At 40.1% G+C, this 26,908-nt stretch overlaps 1 protein-coding gene across 1 annotated transcript; it reads right to left on the bottom strand.

The window, feature by feature from the left end:
- Positions 1-33: 33 nt before the first annotated feature.
- Positions 34-12,431, bottom strand: LOC125226013 (putative ATPase N2B). Its single transcript, XM_048129826.1, has 7 exons — positions 11,813-12,431; positions 10,885-11,073; positions 10,190-10,431; positions 9,371-9,545; positions 8,834-8,983; positions 2,078-2,197; positions 34-1,176 (listed from the first exon to the last, which is right to left on the bottom strand). The coding sequence occupies exons 1-7, from the start codon at positions 12,200-12,202 to the stop codon at positions 1,051-1,053; spliced, it is 1,392 nt and encodes a 463-aa protein (XP_047985783.1). The 5' UTR covers positions 12,203-12,431; the 3' UTR covers positions 34-1,050.
- Positions 12,432-26,908: the final 14,477 nt, after the last annotated feature.

Genomic DNA, 26,908 nt, shown 5'->3' on the forward strand with positions numbered 1-26,908 from the left:
GAACAATGCATAGCAGCATTTAATCAATCAAATTATGCACGGTAAATGAGATTGATGCCAATTTTCTCCTTATCAATTCGGTCGACGTCTGGACTGGCTTTAAGACTCTGATGAAGGTGACTTTTAGACTGCTAACAGACGCCCGCACCAAGGCTATACACATTGTCCACATACTAATCCTGTAAGAGGGAACGAGAAAGAGTTATTTTTTCTCACTCTCACTTACGTAAACATGTAAATAAATACGTGCGGTCGTTTGTAGCTACTTTGGAGTACCTATTACATATCTTATGATAAAGGTTCACTGCTATGACATGCAAAATGAAAGTCGACATTTAAGTAACTCTTTTATGACACAAAAATAAATAAAAAATAACAAAAATAAATTATTTTCTATTATACATTATTTCTAAATAAGTACACTTGTCGTACTAAAACGAATGTATCCCACTGAATGTCATCTAATACTGAATTTCCAAATATGACACAACACAAACATGAATAGGTAAAAGAAGAATGGCATTATATGTTATAAAGGCCATACACATTTCAATTATCATACTATACACAAAACATTACTAAAATGTATTTGGCCCAAGAACTATCGTTGTTGAAAGTGTGTGTAAAATCTTTGATATTGGGTTAGTATAACATACCCAATAGGTACGATTATTAAGAGCTACAATCAGAGTCCACACTTTTCAATTAAAAACCCGCCAATAATGGTCCCGCAGGTTCTAGATTTGTATACAAATATAAATAATGTAAGCACTTGGTGTTTTAATTAGCACTCTCGTGAGTTATAGTAAGTTATTTACTATTAGCACCCGCTTTACAAAAAAAACTAATTAGTGAAACCACATCATGTAGGAACAACCTTCCTCCGCCAGCCAAGATGGGAGCCCCACTTGTTCCAGTATACGTCGGTCTGCATGTTCATAAAATGAGACCCGTTTTCAAAATGTTGGATAGAAATAACTAATAACTAGTGAAAGACCATGTGGGAACAGCCTTCCTCCGCCAGACCCACTAGCCGCGATGGGAGATCCACTAGCCGAGGTGAGAGCCCCACTTGTCCCAGTACTCGTCGGTCTGCATCTCCATGAGGCGCGAGAGACAGCGGTCGACGGCGAATAGTTCCTCCTCGCCAGTGAAGATGGCCGCTTTTGCGTCCTCCTGTCAGTAAATATGATCCAAATTAGCCACTACACTCGTAAGGCCGATAGTATATAGCTGTACATTTGTAATCCTTTTTACAAGGGTATAACGTCTACCGATGGTTAGCTAAGAGTTGCTGTTAGTACACTATCATATACATGATCATAGGTCTGTATGCCTCCCTTTTTCTTCAACGTGAAGAAAAAGGACGCGTGTTGCCTATGATCATATTTCTATGATACTTAGGGCCAGTTGCATAAACCACATTTGACAGACACATCATCGTCATGCTATATCGTCTATGGAACTTCCCATACAATAAAATTTAACGAACGCTTCAACGGTGACAGACTGTTTGATGCAACCGACCCTTAGTGTAATATCGGCCTAAGTCTCGTAATTTAGTAGACGCGTAATGACAATAATATTTAACCTTTCGTATGCGCCTGTCAATATTTTGTCATATATCATAATATCAGTCATAATAAATACATGGCACAAATGGCTGCGGCTATATCTGATGATTGCGTAATGCGTTGGCTTAGAAGTTAGTTTTTTTCACAGCAAAGTATTTGATAAAAATTGCAGCCTGATACCTCCACGCGTCTCTAAGATAACCACAAAATTAAAATTATGAAAAAAAACCCGACTTAGTGGACCGATTATCATGAAACATGGCTAAAAAACTCCCGACTAATTCAGCTTTCAAACAAAAAAAATCTAAATCGGTCCATCCGTTCGGGAGCCACGATGCCACAGACAGACAGACACGTGAAACTTATAACACCCCGTCGTTTTTGCGTCGGGGTTAAAAAAGGATCTTGACAGACAGACGGACGGACGGAGAAAAAACGGATTTTTTCATTTCGAGGTACGGAACCTTAAAAACTACTGTCCACAGTAGCGGCATAGCTCTTACCGAGTCCTTGGAGATCTTCAAATCGTCCATGAGCGCTCGGTCAGCGTCGCCCAGTTCCTCCGCCGATGCCACTTCGCGCGCGATCAGCTCCGCTGGTTCCACGTCAGCCGCGATTACCACCTGGAAGCAAATAATCGCTAATTTACTGAATGTACTTGACAATTTGACCCAACATATCGCGGTAACCGAAAACAATACATATTTTGACCCATATTCTTAACTTGATATTTTGATATGCTTTAAAATTTTATATATTTAAGTTATCAAGCCGATAAGTTCGTTTGTCCTTTTCTATCACACCAATACGTCGGAAAGGGACAAACGAACTTTATCGGCTTGATAAGTTTAGAGTACGTTTATGATATAATATGAATCAGGGGGTTAGACTTTATCTGTCTGTACGGAGTAATACATTGGTATGTACCTATTGGCTTTTCAAAATAATTGCATTCTGAATTAGAACTTAATTACATCATAAAATAGCAAGCTTTATTTTTTTTGCCATTAGAACAATCCAATCAATTTCACTGAAACACCAGAGGTGTTGGAGGTGCGTTGCCGGCCTTTAAGATGGGTGTACGCTCTTTTCTTGAAGATTTGAAGGTCGTATCGGTCCGGAAATACCGCAGGCGACAATTCATTCCACAGTTTAGCTGTGCGGGGCAGGAAGTTTCTGGAGAAACGCACAGTTGAGGACTGCCAGCCATCTAGATGATGTGATATAATTATTGTTGGATAGCTATTTAAGAATGAATAAAGGGTTTACTAAGATTGCTTTTTGATAATATTAATATTTTCGGAAATAATCGCTCCTAAAGGAAAAAAAATGCGTCCCCCCCCCCTCTAACTTTTGAACCATAAGTTTAAAAAATATGAAAAAAATCACAAAAGTAGAACTTTGTAAAGACTTTCTAGGAAAATTGTTTTGAACTTGATAGGTTCAGTAGTTTTTGAGAAAAATATGGAAAACTTCGGAACCCTACACTGAGCGTGGCCCGACACGCTCTTGGCCGGTTTTTTTATCGGACTTGTCTTGATGAGTACCCGAAGTCTAGCTGATGCTGAACCCTGGCTGCACCTAGGGGAACTCGGGTTTAGTGTAATACAGGCAAACGCTGTTTTCGTCATCGGACTTGTCTTGATGAGTACTCGAGTGAGCAGTACCCGAAGTCCAGCTGATGCTGAACCCTGGCTGTACCTAGGGGAACTCGGGTTTAGTGTAACACAGGCAAACGCTGGTTTCGTCATCGGACTTGTCTTGATGAGTACTCGAGTGAGCAGTACCCGAAGTCCAGCTGATGCTGAACCCTGGCTGCACCTAGGGGAACTCGGGTTTAGTGAAACACAGGCAAACGCTGTTTTCGTCATCGGACTTGTCTTGATGAGTACTCGAGTGAGCAGTACCCGAAGTCCAGCTGATGCTGAACCCTGGCTGCACCTAGGGGAACTCGGGTTTAGTGTAACACAGGCAAACGCTGTTTTCGTCATCGGACTTGTCTTGATGAGTACTCGAGTGAGCAGTACCCGAAATCCAGCTGATGCTGAACCCTGGCTGCACCTAGGGGAACTTGGGTTTAGTGTAACCCAGGCAAACGCTGTTTTCGTCATCGGACTTGTCTTGATGAGTACTCGAGCAAGCAGTACCCAAAGTCCAGCTGTTGCTGAACTCTGGCTGCACCTAGGGGAACTCGGGTTTAGTGTAACACAGGCAAACGCTGTTTTCGTCATCGGACTTGTCTTGATGAGTACTCGAGTGAGCAGTACCGAAGTCCAGCTGATGCTGAACCCTGGCTGCATCTAGGGGAACTCGGGTTTAGTGTAACACAGGCAAACGCTGTTCTCGTCATCGGACTTGTCTTGATGAGTACTCGAGCAAGCAGTACCCGAAGTCCAGCTGATGCTGAACTCTGGCTGTACCTAGGGGAACTCGGGATTAGTGTAACACAGGCAAACGCTGTTTTCGTCATCGGACTTGTCTTGATGAGTACTCGGGTGAGCAGTACCCGACGTCTAGCTGATGCTGAACCCTGGCTGCACCTAGGGGAACTTGGGTTTAGTGTAACCCAGGCAAACGCTGTTTTCGTCATCGGACTTGTCTTGTTGAGTACTCGAGCAAGCAGTACCCGAAGTCCAGCTGATGCTGAACCCTGGCTGTACCTAGGGGAACTCGGGATTAGTGTAACACAGGAAAACGCTGTTTTCGTCATCGGACTTGTCTTGATGAATACTCGAGTGAGCAGTACCCAAAGTCCAGCTGATGCAGAACCCTGGCTGCACCTATGGGAACTCGGGTTTAGTGTAGCACAGGCAAACGCTGTTTTCGTCATCGGCCTTGTCTTGATGAGTACTCGAATGAGCAGTACTCAAAGTCCAGCTGATGCTGAACCCTGGCTGCACCTAGGGGAACTCGGGTTTAGTGTAACACAGGCAAACGCTGTTTTCGTTATCGGACTTGTCTTGATGAGTACTCGAGTGAGCAATACCCAAAGTCCAGCTGATGCTGAACCCTGGCTGCACCTAGGGGAACTTGGGCTTAGTGTAACCCAGGCAAACGCTGTTTTCGTCATCGGACATGTCTTGATGAGTACTCGAGCAAGCAGTACCCAAAGTCCAGCTGTTGCTGAACTCTGGCTGCACCTAGGGGAACTTGGGTTTAGTGTAACACAGGTAAACGCTGTTTTCGTCATCGGACTTGTCTTGATGAGCACTCGAGTGAGCAGTACCCGAAGTGTAGCTGATGCTGAACTCTGTTTGCACCTAGGGGAACTCGGGTTTAGTGTAACACAGGCAAACGCTGTTTTCGTCATTGGACTTGTCTTAATGAGTATTTGGGTGAGCTGTACCCAAGATAGAGCTGATGCTGAAACCTGGCTGTACCTAGGGGAATTCGGGTTTGGTGTAACATAGGCAAACGCTGTTTGCGTTATCGGACTTGTCTTGACGAGGACTTGGGTACGCAATAGCCAAGACAGCGCTGTAGCTGAGCCCTGGCGGTATCTAGGGCAACTCTAGTTTCGGTGCATTATAATATAGAAATATTTCATGCAATGTCAAGTTAGGCATAAAACATTATATTAACTGTCAAAAATCCTACCAGAAGTGAATATTAACATCAAGTAGCTATAACAAATTTATTAATTTGCCATATATAAAACACTTTATTTATGTCTAAAAAAATACGTATGTATATCCATTTGAATATCAAAATTAAGTACAGTCGATTTCACTAATAGTAACAGGGAATAAAGAGAATACTGGAGTTCCAAGCGTCCATAGACTGCGGTAACTATTTACTATCAGACGGGCTGTATGCTTGATTGCCACCAGAAAAGTATTTCTGTTTCAAACGATCTTCATAGAATTCACAACAATCAACAGAAATAGTTTGACAGATTCTATGGTACTACTCAACTCAACCAAGTACCACAGTCATAAAGACGAGTCTAAGATATTTTACACAAAACATACTATGAACAGAAAACAGCGTTTATTTATATTGCACCGAACCTGAGTTCCCCTAGGTACCACCAGGGTTCAGCTACAGCGCTGGCTTGGGTACTGCGCACCGAAGTCCTCATAAAGGCAGGGCCTATAACGAAAACCGGGTTTGTCTATGTTGCACCAAACCTAAGTTCCCCAAGGTACAGCCAGAGTTCAATATCAGCTCTACCTTGGTTACTGCTCACTCAAGTACTCATCAAGACAAGTCCGATGACGAAAACAGCGTTTGCCTATGTTGCATGAAACCCGAGTTCCCTTAGGAATAGCCAGGGTTCAGCATCAGCTCTACCTTGGTTACTGCTCACTCAAGTACTCAACAAGACAAGTCCGATGACGAAAACAGCGCTTGCCTATGTTACTCCAAACCCGCGTTCCCCTAGGCATAGCCAGGGTTCAGCATCAGCTCTACCTTGGTTACTGCTCACACAAGTACTCACCAAGACAAGTCCGAGGAAGAAAACAGCGCTTGCCTATGTTACTCCAAACCCGCGTTCCCCTGGGAAAAGCCAGGGTTCAGCATCAGCTCTACCTTGGTTACTGCTCACTCAAGTACTCATCAATACAAGTCCGATGAAGAAAACAGCGTTTTCCTATGTTGCACGAAACCCGAATTCCCTTAGGAATAGCCAGGGTTCAGCATCAGCTCTACCTTGGTTACTGCTCACACAAGTACTCATCAAGACAAGTCCGATGACGAAAACAGCGCTTGCCTATGTTACTCCAAACCCGCGTTCCCCTGGGAAAAGCCAGGGTTCAGCATCAGCTCTACCTTGGTTACTGCTCACTCAAGTACTCATCAATACACGTCCGATGACGAAAACAGCGTTTGCCTATGTTGCATGAAACCCGAGTTCCCTTAGGAATAGCCAGGGTTCAGCATCAGCTCTACCTTGGTTACTGCTCACTCAAGTACTCATCAAAACAAGTCCGATGACGAAAACAGCGCTTGCCTATGTTACTCCAAACCCGCGTTCCCCTGGGAAAAGCCAGGGTTCAGCATCAGCTCTACCTTGGTTACTGCTTACTCAAGTACTCATCAATACAAGTCCGATGACGAAAACAGCGTTTGCCTATGTTGCACGAAACCCGAATTCCCCTTAGGAATAGCCAGGGTTCAGCATCAGCTCTACCTTGGTTACTGCTCACTCAAGTACTTATCAAAACAAGTCCGATGACGAAAACCGCGCTTGCCTATGTTAAACCAAACCCGCGTTCCCCTGGGAAAAGCCAGGGTTCAGCATCAGCTCTATCTTAGGAACTGCTCACCCAATTAACTCATCAAGGCGAGTTGGATGACGAAAACTGCTTATTTTTATGTTGGCAATTAACGTTTTCAATGTGTAATGTTAATGGTTAATTGTATTGATTTTCGGCCAACACTGTATATTTACATGCATACATACATATTTACATAATTATATTCATACATACATACCTACATACATTCATACATACCTACATACATTCATACGTACGAACATACATACTGATCTATGGGCGACGATGATCATTTACCAGCCATCAGTCCCTTGTCTCCCAGTTCATTAAAAATAATTATTCTACTCCCGTGTTGTTATTCGTCATTTACCGTGTCGTGCATAGATCGTTAAAACCCTACAAAAAAGATGCCCGCCCCCGGCCGGCGCCCCGCGCACCCACGCATACGATATAGCTCTTACAGCATTGTTAGGTAGCCGTTAAGGGATATAGCGGCCGCGGGGCGCCGGCCGGGGGCGGGCGGCGGCGCGGGGGAGTGCGAGCGACAGGGTGTGCAGGAACATTGCAGAGAACAAGTCAAAATACTTATAGGAAACAGTGCGAATTTCACGAAAGTTATTCTAGAAAACTATTCAAAAGTAAGTGCATGGTCGTAGAAAAAGTATTGTATGCAACGGTGTTTATCTGAGTCAAAAAATACTCGTGGCGTCTTAATAACAATTTTCGGCTTCGCCTCAAATTGTTACCCACGCCACTCGTCTTTTTTGACCTCCTTTAAACGCCTGTTGCATAAAATACTATTCTAGCCGTGTTCTACTTTTATCCAACGAAAACATGTTTCGTTGCAAAATTAAAAATGGGGCGCAAAGTGCGGAGTGGCAACAGCGCATTTTCCTTCCTGTTCTTACAATAGCTTAGATTCATAATCCTGTCTCTTTCACGCAAGGCTCGACTACGCTTTAACAAAAGGGAAAGCCTTATAAATAGCGCTTAAAATAAGGGTAACCCTTATTAAAGGATTGCAAGCCGTATCGGATAGCGGTAAGCCAATGCACAGGGCTAGCTTTATTGTTTTGCTAAGTTTTTTGTAAGGGCTAGTCAAATGAATGGGCTTGCAGTTCGAAAGGGAGAGCCTCTCGATTGGGTCGTCCTTACGTTAGGGATTCCCAATGTAAGGCTTGTAGCGCGGAAGGGGTTGTCCGGTCCCTGATTTCACTTCTACAAATCAACAAATTTTAATACATTAAAATTTTCATGACGTCAATATTTCTATGAGTATACTATAATAACAGGGGAAATACAGAATGTATGTATAAACGCGTCTTCTATAAAACATCTCGTTAGTTAACAAAGTGTCGTAAAACTTAATAATGGCCCTAAATCACAATAAGGACTTTATTTGCATGACTTGACTAAGCAAGTAAGTTTATGCAATTTCCTCACCTCACGTTAACCCTGATAGTACCTACTGCGCCGGTATTAAATTAACACAATACTATCATTGTTAAATACCTAAGATAATAATTTACTGTTGAGCAGTTATCCTGCATAGTTAAAGTGTATATCAGCAATTCCCGTCAACTTTGTACAAAAATTAAGGGAAAAGTTAAATTTGTTTTTATTAATTCCTATTTTGTTACCAAGATTTTGTTGATGAATTGAGATTTTATTAAGTTTTATTTCGTCATTAAGGTTCTCTAGTATCTATATTTTCTTAATTATAACAATTATCCTGTATACATCTTACGAAAGTCGAATTATATTACTAAATGTTGGTAACAAAATAGGATCAATTAAAATTTGCTGACGTGGCATTGTACAAAGTTGACGGGAATTGCTGATATGACTTCTAATTGTTCGACAAATGGACATAGTATACTTAGGATATCTAATAGTCAGCGACAACTGGGGCAGCTGCCGCACGAAGTGTGAAACGTCTTCGATATCACCAGGTACTCGCGCCTATTGGCTGAATTATTACAAGAGTAGTTCCCTCCAGTATTATCAAACGAAATAAATGTCACCAAAGATACGTACCCTCACTCTGTTGTCATAAAGCGTGTCGATGAGCGTGATGAACCGTCGCAGCTGCGAGCGATGCCGCGCCAGCGACAACTGGGGCAGTTGCCGCACGAACACCGTGTGAAATGTCTTCGATATCACCAGGTAGTCGCTCGCTCCTATTGGCTGAAAAATAATGTTTGCAACTTTGAATTTTATGCCAACTTTGCCTGGAGGGGAATAGTTCAAAAATTGACAGTTTTATGAAATAGGTCGTTTAAATTTTTTAAAGGTTCAGTAAATAAATTTAGTAAAGAAAAAAAAAACAATATCGTCTGTTACTGAATCATTGATTTGCTTGAAATTTGGCATCTTAATCAAGAGTAGGGTTACCTACTATCTACCTCTGATTCTAATTATTGTAGACGATTAGGTACGTCAACTAAACCTTCTAAAAATGGCCAATAATAAAAAGAGCCTTAAAATTACGCCGCCTTTTGCAAATTTATTTTTAATTCTAAAAAACGAAGTAGGTAAGTATAAAAGCCTGCCACAGAGCTCTTCAAACCTTACCCTGTCACAAAGCTCTTCAAACGTAGAATCCAACACGCCACCACATGACTTGGCGAACTTCACGTTTCGTCCCATGATGTTGATCACTCTAGGCCTCACCGTGTCCGTTTCTTTCGAGATCAGGAATTTGAATAAATTATCTACTGCATTACTATCAGGGGTCAGTTCGCTATTTCTGAAAAGATAATCGAGTTTTAATGTAAATTTTAATTAATTATATCAAAATTATGGCCACATTAGAAAGAGACACAAATTAGCCTATGTCACTCTCCATCCCTTCAACTATCTCCACTCAAAAAATCACGACAATTCGTCGCTCTGTTTTGCCGTGAAAGACGGACAAACAAACAGACACACACACTTTCCCATTTATAATAATAGTATGGATATGGATTTTCATCAGAATGGGATCTCCACCGTAAACCAACCTTTTCAGTGATACTTTTTACATCATGTGTACTGTTAACTAGGTAGTTGTGAATTAAATTCCTGAATAAACTAGGTACTAACAGGGGCGGCTCACTCCGCGATCCTTTCGCCGCGCTACAAGTACATGCCGGCGGCCGCGAGTTCGCGGCCCATTCACTGGCGACGACCTTCGCGCGGCGCAATATAATTCAATGTCGTCTGCACGCGTGCGGTCCGTTTGTCAATGTAGGTAAGAATTTAGAATGGCGGCGTTTTGTGAACATCAAAGGAGTGAGCCTTCTGTACTTGTACTATTATATATTCTGTGGTACTAAATAAGTAGGTATTATAAAATTTGTTAAATATTTTTTAAACATAACTGTGTCAACATTCAACAATGATATTACTTACAAGAAATATTTGCTATACTTCGATCCAGAGCCCCTCAGCCTATAATCGATGCCAGAATCCAGCTGTAAAACTTGGCAGTGAGCCTTAAGCACCGGGATGAAAGGCAAGAAGTTGCTTCGTTGTAGTCCGTTTTTGTACAAGTCGTCGGGGCGACGGTTGCTCGTGGCTACGACGACGCAACCGTTGTCGAACAGTTGAGTGAAGAGACGCTTCAGTATCATGGCGTCACCTATATCGGTAACCTGGAAAAATGTATAATAGACTACGGTTCAGCACCTACATCTACAACTTGAGGCGTTATGCAACTAATCTTCAAATAAATATTCTGAATAAAACCTGCCTTAGCTCGTGAAAACGTCAAACTCATCGAAGCATATCAGCCAGGATTTCCGAGTAATTCCAGCCGCAAGCGGCGGAATTGGATCGAAGTGCGAGCCGTCACAAAACGCACTGGCGATGGCGCTGCGCCCCGAAAAACTTTAGGAAAAATTGTAACTTAGCCTCTTTAAGTAACTTAGGTACCTACATCAATTTCTAAAGACTTACCCCCTTATTCATAAACGTACTCTAAAGTTATCAAGGTGATAAAGTTCGTTTGTCCTTTTCTATCACACTAATACGTCGGAAAGGGACCAACGAACTTTATCGGCTTGATAACTTTAGAATACGGTTATGAATAAGGGGGTAACACTTACCTGGAACTCGTCGAAGCATATCAGCCAGGATTCCTGCGTGATGTCAGCCGCAAGCGGCGGGATTGGGTCGAAGTGTGAGCCGTCACGGAACGCGCTTGCGCCGCGCCCCGACTTGATCTTCAGTTCGTGGATGCGAGCGTGAACGTTCAGCATGAACGAGTTGAAGTGGACGCGTAGCTTGGATTCTATCTGGAATTAACAATGGTTTCAATTCAACCTAAATAATTAAACTTGAAAATAACATTGCCAGTATCAATGTCAATGTGGTGTAATAAGCTACTGGAGAAAACTGGCTCTAAGCGCTGATTAAATGTTTAGGTACAGATTACTGGTATAAGTAATAAAAATATGGCACTTTCAGAAATGGGACACATTATCAATAGGACCCAGAACTTCATGTGAAACTACAGACATTTTTATTGTAATATTATCTAAATTAATCTATTGCTCTATCAATAGTGGTAATTTAGCTAGAAAATACCCTACTTAGCTTATCAACCTTTTATAGTCTCAGAGGGATATTACTTTTCAGTACAGATGGTGCTTTTTTTTAAGCACTAGTGCGAGAAGTGGTTCATTATATGCCAGGTCGAAACTTTGAAGGCTCATCTGTACTGAAAAACGTCATACGATACACATGCGAAAAGGAAATTGTGTTGATTTATAACACTCCCTTTGGTTGTGTTTTAATTTATCGCCACTCATTTCAAACTTCCCTTTTTACGCACTTGTATCGTAATGTACTATTGGGGTCTTAAAGGGGTAAAATTGTGTTATCATTACTCTTTTGCCTTAGCATGTGAGCTGGAAACATAAACCAGGGCACAATCTGGCACTTACTGGACTCGTCCAGATGTAGGACAGATGGATGATGATTAATGATTACACTATAATAGAGCTGATTGTTACAAAGTGGAACAATTCTTACAGGCACAGTTTCATAGAACAGATCCATGAGCATGGTCTTGCCGCCACCGACACTTCCGTATATATACAGGCCTTGAGGTGCAATTATTTTGTTTGGTTCCTTCTTTCTGAAGAAGCTGAATAGGGATGTTTGTGTTTGTAGTGAAGGTCTTTGGAAGGTGGTAACATCTTGGTAGAGTTGCTGTAAATGTCGCACCACGGTTTCCTGGTGTTCATCTTTACTTAGTGACCCACTGGCGACTCGGGCCTCGTACGCACTCCAGGGGCCTTCTCCATTTGCTATTTGTGCCTGAGCCTCTGTCGACAACCTCGCGCATTGACTACAGTGCTTCCAGTTCTTCTTTATAATAGAAACTAAAATAGACTGACTCTTGAACATGGCCATCGTCATCTGCTCGACCAGTATGCGGAAATCTCTATCACATTATATAAGTTGTGGAATTTATTGCATAGCTGAATCACCGTGCACGACCATGACATTGTGATCACACAAAACAACTAATAAAATATAATTTCATTGCTATATTCAATCACGAAATTTATTAGATACTTAAAATGAACCTAAGAGCATGTTTTATTCTCGTTTTTAATTTATAAAATCGAATGGACACGCCAAGAAATCGAGTGACAACTGACAACGTCAGTGTCAGGGTCAGGCTGTCAGCTGACTTAAAAAGTATGTTCCAAACTAAGGTAGATGACTTTCAAATGAAAAACAAATTTATTTTTGGTAGTTAAAATTGCCAATAATGCAACGGATATTGTTAAAAATAATGTCACAATGTAATAATCAGGCCGTTTTGGTAGTTTGAATTCTCTTCATGCATAATTATATTATTATAAATTTATGAAAATTTGTTAGTACAATTAGGACCCTTGAGATTATTCGAGACATTGTTAGAACGTTGACAAGTACAATACAATACAAATTTTCTTTTCACCACACCAACCTGATAAAGCCGCTCCTTGATCCTTCGAAAACGGATGAGAAAGTTGCATTTTATCCACAAGAGTACAAAATAATTTCATACAAAATATAATGTCTGAAGCTGGCTGGCAGAATTTACCTTTAGGTAAGTGATGATTTTTACCCGACTATTGAATCATATACCCACAAACTACTAAGAAGATACTATGTCATATACCTAATGTTCAATGAATTGATGGATTTGATTCAGTGTGATTCACTCGCAATGGCCAGACCGAAGGAAGATCAGAAGGAAACCATGCTGAGTCGGGACCATTTCGTGGCAAATATATGTACTCTATCTTTTATGATGCTGTGTACCGAAACACACCTAAGAGAGCGCGCACACGGGCAACTGTTGCCGGCGACTTTTTTGTCGCGACCATGATGGCCTAGTATGAAAGTGCGCACACGAGGCGACGCAACTTTTCATACAAATACGAAAGTCGCCGAGCAACTGTTGCCCCCGTGGGCGCGCACCCTAAGTAATTTCTGCACGGGAAGCATGGTCGCGCCATAAACGATAAAATATCAGGCCGTTCCTATCGCACTTACAGATAGTGCGATAGGGACGGCCTGCTATTTTATCGTCTATCGCGCGACCATGCTTCCCGTGCTGGCAGGCAAGCATAAATGATAAAACATAAGGCCGTCCCTATCGCACTTACAAATAGTGTACTAATTAATATGTATTCAGTGAAATAGTGCGGTAAGTAGGGGCGTAGGTAAGGGGGGCTGATGTTTTATCATTTATCGCGCGACCATGCTTGCCTGCCTGCTGTTCGAATATATCACGAATAAATTGTTCCTATTTTATTTCTATGTTTTAGATTTGGTGTTTTTCCTTATGTTGCTGTGGTGACAATTTTTGTATTACATTCGGTAGCAAAATTTGTTTAACTTTCGTACATGGAAACCCTCGCAACGTTCAAGATTCCACTTTTTGACCAATCGCTACGCTCGCGGTTCAATATTCGAATCTTTCGCTTGCTCGGGTATCGATATAGCCTGGCGACCCCAGGGTCGAGACACGGCACGCCTAGTGGACGCCAGCGTCCACTAGGCGTGCCATGTCTCATTAATTCGCCTTCAGCATTTCTTATGAAACTGCGTCCATTACCAACGCATCGAATCGCATACGAATGTATGAGAACTCGATTCGACGCTCTTCAAATATGAGAGTTATATTAAATTTTGAAATCTTTCGCTTGCTCGGGTTGCCAAACAGTATAGGTACCTATAACTAATAATAACTTTACTATTTCAAAATAATATAGAGCGCCCGCGGCAACGTTTACCAGACGCTTGAAAGTACCCTCTAGATAACTTTTACCTTATTTTTAACCACCGACGCAAAAACGACGGGGTGTTATAAGTTTGACGTGTCTGTCTGTCTGTCTGTGTGTGTGTCTGTCTGTGGCATCTTAGCTCCCGAACGGATGAACCGATTTAGATTTAGTTTTTTTTTTTGTTTGAATTCTTGAAAGTTGATTATAGTCGGGAGTGTTCTTAATAGCCAGATGGAAATCGGTCCACTAGTTGGAGGTTTTTCAAAATTTTAAAAAATGGTTTGGCAATGATGATTATCAATCAATATAAGGAAAGTTGTAATATTGTTTTCACCACACCAACTGGTAAAGGCTTACTTTGCTATTCGAAAACAAATAGCAAAATTGCATTTTATCCACAAGAGTGCAAAGTAATTTCATACAAATTTTAACTTGATGTCTTAAGCTGGCTGGTAGAATTTACCTATAAATGATGATTTTGAATGATAAATATTGAATAATTGATATTTTATAGTTAGTATTTTGTTCGTGTTGGTGTGGTGAAAAATTTTGTGTTTCACTCGGTGGCAAAGTTTGTTTAACCTACGTGCCTTGAAACCCTCGCAACGCTCTAGATTTCACTTTTTGAACCACTCGCTACGCTCGCGGTTCAATATCGGAATCTTTCGCTTGCTCGGGTATCAATATTGGCACGTGCGGTTAAACAACCCCCTTGTAAAACAAATAACTATTTAACCTATTGGCCGAAAAATGGCTGTAGGGCCGAACTAGCAAATAAGCAGACATTAAATGTCGATACTAATACTAACTTTACATATCCCAAAGATTAATCCTTGAGAAAATTAGGAAGGTCTGGCAGCTTAGGGGCCCATTTCTAGAAGCTACAAGTACAATTTTACAAGCGGTTGTCAATGTCAATGGCCTGGGGCCCGTTTCTCGAAAGGTACAAGCCTTGTATTATTATGTTGACCTGCTTAAAATTTTTGCATACAAGACTTTTTTGTTATTTATGTCTTTCTAAACCATGTTTGTACCTATATTTATAGTTTTTAAGCATTATTTAAGAGAATTGTGATTTTTTTTTTTTAATTTTAGATATTTTTCTATGAAATAAATTTTATCTTATCTTATCTTACAAGTGCGCGAACTGTCAAATCGTATGGGTTGTCATGGAAACACACTTGTAATACAAGGCTTGTACCTTTCGAGAAACGGGCCCCTGGGTCCATTTCTCAAAACTGAAAGTTACAAGCGGAAGTCTCTTTCCAACCTGTCATATTAGACATTGACAACCACTTGTAAATTGTAACTTGTAGCTTCGAGAAATGGGCCCCTGGGGCCCGTTTCTCGAAAGGTACAAGCCTTGTATTACAAGTGCGCGAACTGTCAAATCGTATGGGTTGTCATGGAAACACACTTGTAATACAAGGCTTGTACCTTTCGAGAAACGGGCCCCTGGGCTCTTGGTCCAATATGACAGATAATTTGTTATCACTGCTGCAATCAAATTAAACACATCACAAACGTTTGCAAACAGCGTAGTAACCTTTCCCTCAGAGGTTAAATCTGTGAAGCGGGCTATGACCTATTCGTGTGGACAGGACCTAGGTATATAGTGCTTGACCTATTCATACGTAAGTAACAGAGGTATCATTGAGGTCACAAGTGCTTTTACAGTCAGAATTTATTTCGTACCGTCGCTTTCTCACAGCGATCGTCTTCAGGATGTTAGAAAAATAGTGGAAATCGTTTAAGGGCATATTTGGTATCGTCCCGTAATTAAAAAAAAAAACTGGTATTTTCTTTTTGCTTTTTGTGGGGGGGTCGACTTAGTTGACGTGCCCAAAATAATTTTTTCACCACACCAACTGTTAAAGGCTTACTTTGCTTATGACATTTATTTAATTTTTACTTTACTTGAAAGATAATATTTTACATAAAATTTCGTATTAATTTGAAGTACGATACCTATATATCTGCAAAGGTGATTAAATTAAAAGTCAAAACCTGAAAAGTTTTTTTTTTCAAAAAAAAAAGTTTACAAGATACAGACACGACTTTATTTTTCCTGTAATATTTTAAAGGGGGGACGGTATTTTTTTTTACATTTTCCTTCATATTTTTTTTCACTACAAAAAATAGTTTTGATCACATAGTAGTAATCTAGTAATAGAAGAGAGGGAGTCTAATAAAGACCGGCTGTGACCCAACAATGGCGGACGTTTTTTTTTAAATTTTGTTTTATGGCTTGGTGGCGACCTTTCAAGCCAGCAATGGCAGACGGTTTGCGATGTGCAAACACGGTTTAAAATCAAAAGAATTATAATTCAGGTCAAAAGAAAATCAATTCTTCACTTAATTTATCAAAAATTAATTATTTTACTTGAAACTTAGAAATATCTTGTTTTTAACAAATAATAATGACTCAGTGCGCCGTGTGCAAACACTATTTAAAAAAAATACTGGTCACACTCTTGTTTTGCAGTTTGTTGGTTAAAGCTAGGAACATACTACGCGGACGTCCGTCGTAAAACGACCGCGACCGCGACCTATCAGTGTGCACGGAACAAAACATCCAGAGAGCCAGATTTCGATCGGACGTCCGTGCGCTCAAGGCCACGTCCGCTTCCGTCGACCGATAGTTTGCACGGTTATGTGTATTTCCATTGTCCAGATTCCCGTCCGCGGTCGATTTACGACGGACGTCCGCGTAGTGTGTTCCTAGCTTAAGCTAGCTAGCGTAGTGTGTTCCTAGCTTAAGCTAGGAACATACTACGCGGACGTCCGTCGTAAATCGACCGCGGACGGGAATCTGGACAATGAAATTACACATAACCGTGCAAACTATCGGTCGACGGACGCGGACGTGGCCTTGAGCGCACGGACGTCCGATCGAAATCTGGCTCTCTGGATGTTTTGTTCCGTGCACACTGATAGGTCGCGGTCGCGGTCGTTTTACGACGGACATCCGCGTAGTATGTTCCTAGCTTTACGATTATGAACATTAATTAATATTGTGATTTTACGCATAATAACGTGATAAAGTATTAATTTACGCATGAAAAGTTGCTCCGTATTTTTTTTCTTTCGATTGTTGTCATTTTTACATAATTTGACAACGCATGTAGGCATATTTTCTTATTTTTCTGGAGATGTTTTCGCCACGGGCGTCCCGATCCGACTGACGGGAGATTAGTGGATGAGGTCATAGACAAAGCTATCAATGTGGATGATGGAATCACAGGTTTTTCTTCGGAGTTATCCGTCCATAGAATTGTAGGTTCATGGTTTTGATATGTACAGTTTGAGCTCTTTCTAACAATACCCCACTTGACCTAGTAACTTGACATTTACAGTTTGCCCCCCTTTCATATTGGCCATTTTCTATAATTAATATTATTAAATTAAAAAAATAATACTAAAATAAACTTGTAGAGGTTAACAATGTTCATAACTATTCCAAATTTCATGTCGATAGCATAAGTAGTTCTCGAGATATTTGGAAATGTGACAGACAGACGGTCAGAGCGTCGCCATAAGGGTTCCTTTTGTACCTTTTTGGTACGGAACCCTAATAGCAGACGAGGGTAAAAATGGACATTTATGCTCTTGTTGTACACTCTGCTTTTTACTTCAATTGCGAGGAAAATAAGTTATATTTTTGACGGCAATTTACACCACGAAATTTTCGTAAAGCGAAAGAACATAATATAATATGAATGAATATGAAGTAGTATCTTCTTAGTAGTCTGTGATAATACATAACCAATTCCCGCCAACTAACTTTTTTTTTAATTTTCAACATATGATTAGAGTTTCAGACGCTTGGTTTTCTGCCAAGTAAAATATTTCGGAGCATATTTGAACGATAATAGACTCCTATTTTATGTGATTTACTAAATTTAATGACATAAAATACGAAATTCTAATAAATTGTACCAAAAATAAAATAATATAACAAGTTTTGTCATCTACACAATTCTATTGCTTAGTAAAATTGTGCAATAGGTATGTCTTAACTGTTCGGCTGTTGAGACCGATTAGGTACCTTAGTCTTAGAAGAAAATTTTACTTTTATGCTCTAGAGCATAAAATGCGGTTTTATGTCGTCTACGCACGACATAAAGCTGCACTTTTGAGCATGAGAAGTGAAAAAAGGTTAAATTTTAGTAATTTATTTCAGAAATATGCCAGAACGCAGATTATGTCAGAAGATTTCGAATGCTCCAAGAATTCTACAGTGGGAATTTTGCTGGCCCTGAAAAACTTGTAGCAACAGTTATCTTTATAATTTAACTTGAGGAACCTAGCAAAGAATAGGTAAGTTCATTTCTTATCTACATGCTTGGTATCAGCGTTTTGGCGTCGTCGCTGTCTGATGACGCCAGGGCGCTGTGCAAACTTTATTCTAAGATAATGTTATAGTTATTACTTAGTATAAGGTAAATATAAACGGGGGCGTGGCACTGCGTGATAACATCCCTTTCAAAATTGAATGAAAACTTAAAAATCTACATACCTACTTGGTTACTTACCTCACTCTGCGACTATATACTTCACTCTGAAATCTAAATGAACTTTGCGAGCTGAATTGCTGATGATGCAAGATTACGGCACTCTTCGCCATTTCTTTTCTATAGTTAAATATCAGTGTCCTATTTCACCACAGTGACATTGATACTCACAATTCTGTGCCTATTTCTGGGTCGATAAATAACATTAATTGTTACTCAGCGACAATATTTCCTTGTTCGACCAATGAACGGTGAACGTGAAGTGTCACTGTCGGGCGACAATTGTCACAGTGTTGGAACAGGCGACAGGACCCGCACCCCGGTGCATCAGCAACCATCGTGCAAAGTCAAGGTTACCTTCGCGAACTGACCTACGGGACCTAAATTGCTCCGAACAAGCGCACGCTGGCCCCAATTGTGCTCTAACTGCACCGGTTAACAACCTCGTGCCCGTGTCAAGGTGATCATACTAGCTAGGTTATTTCCTAGCAAAATTCAACCTGCAATTTGTATTGCGATGTTTTGAATTCTAGGAACAAATAGGAGGAGGAAATTCCCGGATGTCCCAATCGAATTTAGAGTGCAGTTAACTTGACTTTAAACATTGTTACGGCAACTGTTATCATCATTACTGGGTACGTAGCCGAATGCCACAAACGCTCACGAAACGAAACGGTCGTAGATATTTACCTATCTCTATCGCTCTTGCTTATTGGGGCGACAGAGCCCGACTACCTTTCGCGGCGTTTCGTTTTCGTTTCGCGTCGCAGAAATGCCATTCGGCTACGGCACCTGGTCGGTGAAGCAATCTTGAGCAGTTCTTTGACCTTTTTCTTGATATCCTACGTAATACGTATCACTCCCCAAACTCCGGCAACCCTAGAAAGTACAGTATAATTAGGAAGATACTGAAATCGTAAAATATTGTAAAATTGTTGGCCTGGTAATCGCGCCAATGGGGCCGAGCCCTCAGAGGGTAGCAGCTAGCTGGCTCACGTCACTACCAGATACTCTTAGCTACTCTAAGTAGTAAGTATCTATATCTATACCTACATAATAACAGAAAAGTCATAAATGAAATACCGGGATATACTCACTGAGAGAAAATACAACCAGTTTTCATGTTCGTTCAACAAGTTTTTTGGTTAAAATAGCGCCTACGTGCTCTTTGGTTCAAACAACAAGCTACTTGTCATTTGAATCGGCAATATATTTGAATCAACAAGTCGATTTTATAAAAACAACCTGACACATATTGTTTTAAACATACGTTTGGCTCATTTTCTCAAGAATGAAAGTATGGGATAATGAAGAGTTAGTATCGACATTTAATACCTGCATATTTGCTAGTTCGGCCCGACGGCCATTTTTCGGCCGAAAGGTTATATTATAAAAAGCTCAAAAAGCTGGCAGCTCTTGGCCTTTATTGGTCCATGAGGTACGTGGTACTATTCAATGTAGTTCAATACTCGTCATAAAATACACTATCGATCAGAGACAAATCTGCTGTCTTCATAATTAACATACTCATCAATATTTATTAAATAATAAATACTTAGCACCATGGCATGGTGCCTTTTCCATTGTGCACTGTGGTAATGATAATGACATTACAATATTTAAATTGGGATCGCTCGAATTTTAAAATACGGTACCTATGTACCTAATACATCTTTCTTTTAAAAGCTGGTGATTTCGCAAATATTGGCCATATCTGAATTATAAGCACCACTTTTACAATCGCGCGCAATAAAAACATATCCACTTAAGAGTTCGAAGTCGCAATCTAAACTTATTATTTGTTCCACTCTCAAATTCATACCTAAATAGAAAACCAATATCGCCCTAATTTCTGTCGAGGTACCTACCTATAGAAGTACGCGCTCATACACACTGAAGCATGCAGAATGCATTAAAGTGCAAAAATGAATAATCGAACGATGAAACTCAAAAGAGCTATGAAAACCGGTAGTGTGCGCACTCTGCACATTTGCAAAATAGCATAAAAAAATTGTCATTGGGGAGGGCTCCATTGATAGTCGCGCGGGCGGGCCAGGACCATGCGGGTTCAGCTGCCCTTCCGCACTTGTCGTATCCGCAGCCCTGTGCCATTTTGCATCCTCATGTCATGTTGCATTTAAAATTTAAACTAGGCAGTATAGACCGGTCAAATCTTACACGAAAATCTGCTAAAAAAACAAAGTGTGATGTAAAGCTGCATTTTTGGTATATTATTTAGGGTCCTTGAAGGAATGTGAAACTATGTTTTGCAAGCAAAAAAAGGGTGTGCTTTTTTTTAATTTGCAAAAAACTGCAAAAAATCGGACTTTTTTTAGTTTTTGTAGTGTCAGTTTAAAACTAGACATTTTAGGCAATAAGTTGCTTTGAAAAGGTTAAAGAACATTAAATTTAAAATCATTTGAGCCTACTCGCAGTGCCTTATCTTAAATAGTTTTTGAGATATGACGCTTCAAAAAAGGGTATTTTTTCCCCTCTTTATGGAAATTTTCGTTTTGCCAATATTTTGAGAAAGATTTCAGCAAAACATATCACGGTATTATATATTTTGGTAAATAAAGTTGTAAAAAATTTAATTAGCTTTTATTTAAGACCAAAAGAGAGCCAGTTAGTCTAATAATCAAATTTTAACCTAAAAAAAAGATTATATAGCATAATCTAGTATAACTGGATCAGAAATGAGTGGTGGAGGGTGATGGCTAAGCGGGATAGTTTACATAATAATATATATATAATTTAACAGACGTAACAAAGAAGGCGTTATTATTAATTGGGGCTGTTCAAGTATTACGTAAGCACTATAATAATAATAATAAGAATAATGACATCACCATCCCCCATGATGAGAATCTCGTGAAAGCCGAGAAGGACAAGTCCAGTAAGTACCTAGACTTGGCTCACGAGATAACCGCCATGTGGGATGTTGATTCAACGATCATTGTTCCGATAGTCGTTTCAGCGAACGGTCTCATAGCGAAGAGTCTCGACCACCATCTTAGGAGACTCTCGCTAGGTGGATGGATCAAGGGCCAGATGCAGAAGGCGGTGATCTTGGACACGGCGCGGATAGTCCGACGGTTCCTCTCTCTGCAGCCCTAACCACCGGCAGCTTGGGCCCTGCCCCGCTGCTGGCGGCACCCTAGGTTAGGTTTTTTATAATGTGTTTATATGTTTTATATTGTTTTGTAAGTGTTATTTTTATTTTACTTTTATACTCATATTGTACAAAACCTAACTTAAGAAGGAAGATAAATAAAAGAATAATAATAATAGGCGTAGGGATGTGACGACCCCATCGCCCATTGGTTTTACCAGTGCAATCAGTCAACGCAGGGCAGCTTGTGGCGAGCTGTTGGGGAACAGCGACCCCACGTACCCGAGTGCTCCTGGTGAGTTCTGTTACCCGTAAGGCGGGTGGGTGGGACAGTACTCTCTACCTCTGGCTTGCCTTGGCTGGCCGTCCAGAGTGGAGTCGTTAGGGCTACATGCCCCAGGGGTGGAAGTGAAAATTTGCATAAGACGCGAGTTGGTACAGTGGCTTAACAGCCACTGGGCAGAAAGCGGTGTACACCTCTCGACACCCTTGAGTTCTCACACCGGTGTTGCCCTGAGCCATCTTGGATGTCGCTTTTTGTGGGGGCCCATCTTGTGGGGACAAGTCACCGTCTGCCGGAAATAAAATTGGATACCGTTTTATTAGGCAGGCGTCCGGTTTTTAGGGTTCCGTAGTCAACTAGGAACCCTTATAGTTTCGCCATGTCTGTCTGTCCGTCCGTCCGTCCGTCCGTCCGTCCGCGGATAATCTCAGTAACCGTTAGCACTAGAAAGCTGAAATTTGGAACCAATATGTATTTCAATCACGCCGACAAAGTGCAAAAATAAAAAATGGAAAAAAATGTTTTATTAGGGTACTCCCCCTACATGTAAAGTGGGGGCTGAATTTTTTTTTCATTCCAACCCCAACGTGTGATATATTGTTGGATAGGTATTTAAAAATGAATAAGGGTTTACTAAGATGATTTTTTGATAATATTAGTATTTTCGGAAATAGTCGCTCCTAAAGGAAAAAAAAGTGCGTCCCCCCCCCTCTAACTTTTGAACCGTATGTTTAAAAAATATGAAAAAAATCACAAAAGTAGAACTTTATAAAGTCTTTCTAGGAAAATTGTTTTGAACTTGATAGGTTCCGTAGTTTTTGAGAAAAATACAGAAAACTACGGAACCCTACACTGAGCGTGGCCCGACACGCTCTTGGCCGGTTTTTTTATCCATAGCCCAGTATCTAGTCCATCACTTTCATCAAAATAGACCAGTTCATTTTAGATTCCATTAACTCTCAAATAGTCCTTACACCCTGGCGGGTGTTGCCTCTGCGTGTGTCCTATGATATGGGCAAGGGCAACATCCGCTCGGTGTACCCCTTACATTTCATTAAAGTGTCGAAAGGGCCTCTACGCGTTGGCTTCGGCCCCGCGCACGCCTCCCAAAGGTCCGGAATACCATTGTTCCGTGATGGGAAAGACATACAAAGAATAATAATAATAACCATTATACGTAAGCACTATAACTATAGGGGGCGAGGAGGTGATTTCTCTGCTTATTTTTGAGAATGTGGATGGTTTGGGTGATGATTTTAGAGCTTTCCTTACTTTTTTGCTGACAAGGGGAATGCGAGGAGGGTATATATTTGTAATAAATCAGATTAGAAACCTAAAAAAAATAAGATTATAGCATAAATCTAATATATGGAGATCAGAAATGAGTGGTGGGGGGTGATGGCCAAACGGGATAGTTTACATAATATATCTTTCAAGAGACGTAACAGAGAAGGCGTTATTATTATTATTATTTGGGGGCTGTTCAGAAATTACGTAACCCCTTAGGGGGTTCGCTCTGCTTATTTTTGGAGGGAGAGGGTTAATACTTGTTATAATTTTTTTCTTTTATCTTTCTTTACTGTACATTTTCTTACTTAATAGTTGAACGGCCCCTTGTCCTTGACATACTCCCACTTGTTACTTCCCTCTATACATTTTGTATGGGCCATGGTGTGTAGAACAATGTATTTAATATTATTTTTCGTATATTTTCAGGTATGTTAAAGTGTGTGTTTTTTTATTTATTGGGTATATATTGGGTATTACCTATTGTATAGTGTGTGAGTGCTCATAAAAATGACCACCAACACAAGCGTCACAAAATATCAGTAATACTCGGCCACTGAAACAGTGGAACTAAATAACATGAGTGTCGATTTAATATTAAAATCGAAATTCGAAATTATCGAAAAGTCCTGGCCCATCGGTATCACCGCCTGGCGATAAACGTTTGGGCATTTCTCAGGAGGCGCGTTTTTACGTGTCCGAGGCAAAAAACGTCAGAACGGACTGTTCTAAAAATCTGAATTAAATCAGGCATAATCTTTAACCTCTGTTCTATTTGGTACACCTTAACATTATTTATTTATTATTTGTATGATATGAGTAATAAAATATTAAATGCGAAAAATGACCGTCGGTGGGCGTGTCCCGCGCGCACTCAGAATTTGCAAAACAAAAAATCATAACTCAAAATGGAGTTGTTGATCGTAATTGTTATAGATATTCACGTATAAGGTATTAGTTAACCTATCATATTTTCTGTATAAAAATAATATGTTAGCTAAACTTACCGAGTAAAGTCAAATTTACCATGTGTCCCGGGCTAGTGATTGATTTCGGTGTAATTTTATAAACATGACATTACTCTTACAAATTAGTAGATCAGGGACGTAGTAGCACAAATATAGTTAGTTTTAGCTATGTTTTAACCATTCAGTGTAGAGGAGATGCAGTACTGTTTAAAGGGCACTTTTTGAAGGTTTCTCAGTCGTTCGCAGGGTTTGGTCCCATGTTTTTTAAGATTCGGTGGATCAATTTACTCCCACAGTTTAGGTCCATTTGTCGTTATGTAAGGTACTAACAAATCCTTGAATGTATGTTATTACGTCATTATAACATCTCCTCTGTATTATGCATGCTATTGCAGTTATCTCCAAAAAAGCTATAAAATTTGATACCAGTGGAGTTGATTTCCCTGGTTTCGGTTGATTTTTTGACCACCGATATCAAAAAAAGTGACCACCGACTTCGATTGCCACGTTGTAAACTGATTAAATGTCCATTATTTTCTAATATTTCATACTTAAATAGTAGGATATACCTTGTAAAAACATAGAACTATGTTTCTAAGCAAATTAAGCCACTCTACGGGTACAAAATTCTCTACTCGATAATGACTAGCACATGACATGTTAAATTTAGTAAAATTGCGCGATTATGAGCCTTTTTACATGACCTGTCATCGAATTAAAATGAAAAATATCATTAAATTGAATAATAAGTTATATATTAAGTTGAAATGTGGAATAATGTATAATAGTTATTTGTTATACAAGGGGGCAAAGTTGTATTTTAACGCCGAGTGTGGAATTGAAAAACGAGCAAGTGAAAGGATTCTATAGTTGAACCACGAGCGAAGCGAGTGGTTCGAGAATAGAATCCTGAACTTGCGAGTTTTTTAACACACGAGAAGTAAAATACATTTGCACCCGAGTGTAACACAAAACTTTTCCCCTCACTATAGCGAGGAAACTACAACGCAACAAATGCATTTATCACTGCTTCCTGTAGTTCCACAGGTGGTAAATCATCTTTATTACTAGATTCACCAACTTTTATCAATTTTAAAGCAGATAATTTGACTTTATTCAATGTCAAATTACTTTACCCACTAGTGGATAAAATGCGTTTTTACCCGCTGGTATTAAAGGACAAAACACGTGTTTCCGAGCTAGTGTGGGGAAAAAAATTGAATTCGGTGGGGCAAATTGATTACAGTGCCCATACATAATTTCGGTGATTTTAAAATGTCAGATTTCTGACAAACTATAAGGTTCTAATGGAGGCCTCCACCACCAATATTTTTAGGGTTCCGTAGTCAACTAGGAACCCTTATAGTTTCGCCATGTCTGTCTGTCCGTCCGTCCGTCCGTCCGTCCGTCCATCCGTCCATCCGTCCGTCCGTCCGTCCGTCCGTCCGTCCGTCCGTCCGTCCGCGGATAATCTCAGTAACCGTTAGCACTAGAAAGCTGAAATTTGGTACCAATATGTATATCAATCACGCCAACAAAGTGCAAAAATAAAAAATGGAAAAAAATGTTTTATTAGGGTACCCCCCCTACATGTAAAGTGGGGGCTGATATTTTTTTTTCATTCCAACCCCAACATGTGATATATTGTTGGATAGGTATTTGAAAATGAATAAGGGTTTACTAAGATCGTTTTTTGATAATACTAATATTTTCGGAAATAATCGCTCCTAAAGGAAAAAAAAGTGCGTCCCCCCCCCTCTAACTTTTGAACCATATGTTTAAAAAATATGAAAAAAATCACAAAAGTAGAACTTTATAAAGACTTTCTAGGAAAATTGTTTTGAACTTAATAGGTTCAGTAGTTTTTGAGAAAAATACGGAAAACTACGGAACCCTACACTGAGCGTGGCCCGACACGCTCTTGGCCGGTTTTTTATATTTAGGCTAGATTTTAGTAAATTGACTGACATATCAATAAAGTAGTAAATAAAAATCAGCACCGAAATCAGGCACCGAACGTCATCCCTGAGAACCGCCAAGTGAAGTGAATAATTGAACAAACGTAGTGACACCGTAAGTGTAGTGTGTTTGGACAGACAATCGAGTGTGAATGCGACCGGATTCACACCCGCACCTGCCTTCTGCGGTTTTCCGTGATTATGATGAATGCAACTGCGTCGAAATATTGAGAGCTTGACAAAAATCAAAAACAAAAACCCGCATACAAAAAGTATGTATGTATGTATGCAAACACTTTATTGTACATAATACAAATTAGAACATAGAAATACAGTATAGTTATGGTTTACAAAGGCGAAGTATAGAGGGAAGTAAATGGGACTACGTCAAGGACAAGGGGCCATTCAAGTGTACTTATGCTAATTTATTGCAAATATATACCCTCCCCCATTCTCCTTGTCAGCAAAAAAGTAAGGAAAGCTCTAAATCATTACCCAAACCATCCACATTATCAAAAATAAGCAGAGCAATCACCTCCTCGCCCCTATAGTTAAAGTGCTTACGTATAACGGTTTCTATTATTATAGTGCTTACGTAATACTTGAACAGCCCCAAATAATAATAACGCCTTATTTGTTACGTCCAAAAACTATCCCGTTTAGCCATCACCCTCCACCACTCATTTATGATCCAGTTATACTAGATTTATGCTATATAA

Source organism: Leguminivora glycinivorella, chromosome 5 (genome assembly GCF_023078275.1).
Source record: "Leguminivora glycinivorella isolate SPB_JAAS2020 chromosome 5, LegGlyc_1.1, whole genome shotgun sequence".
NCBI lineage: Eukaryota > Metazoa > Arthropoda > Insecta > Lepidoptera > Tortricidae > Leguminivora > Leguminivora glycinivorella.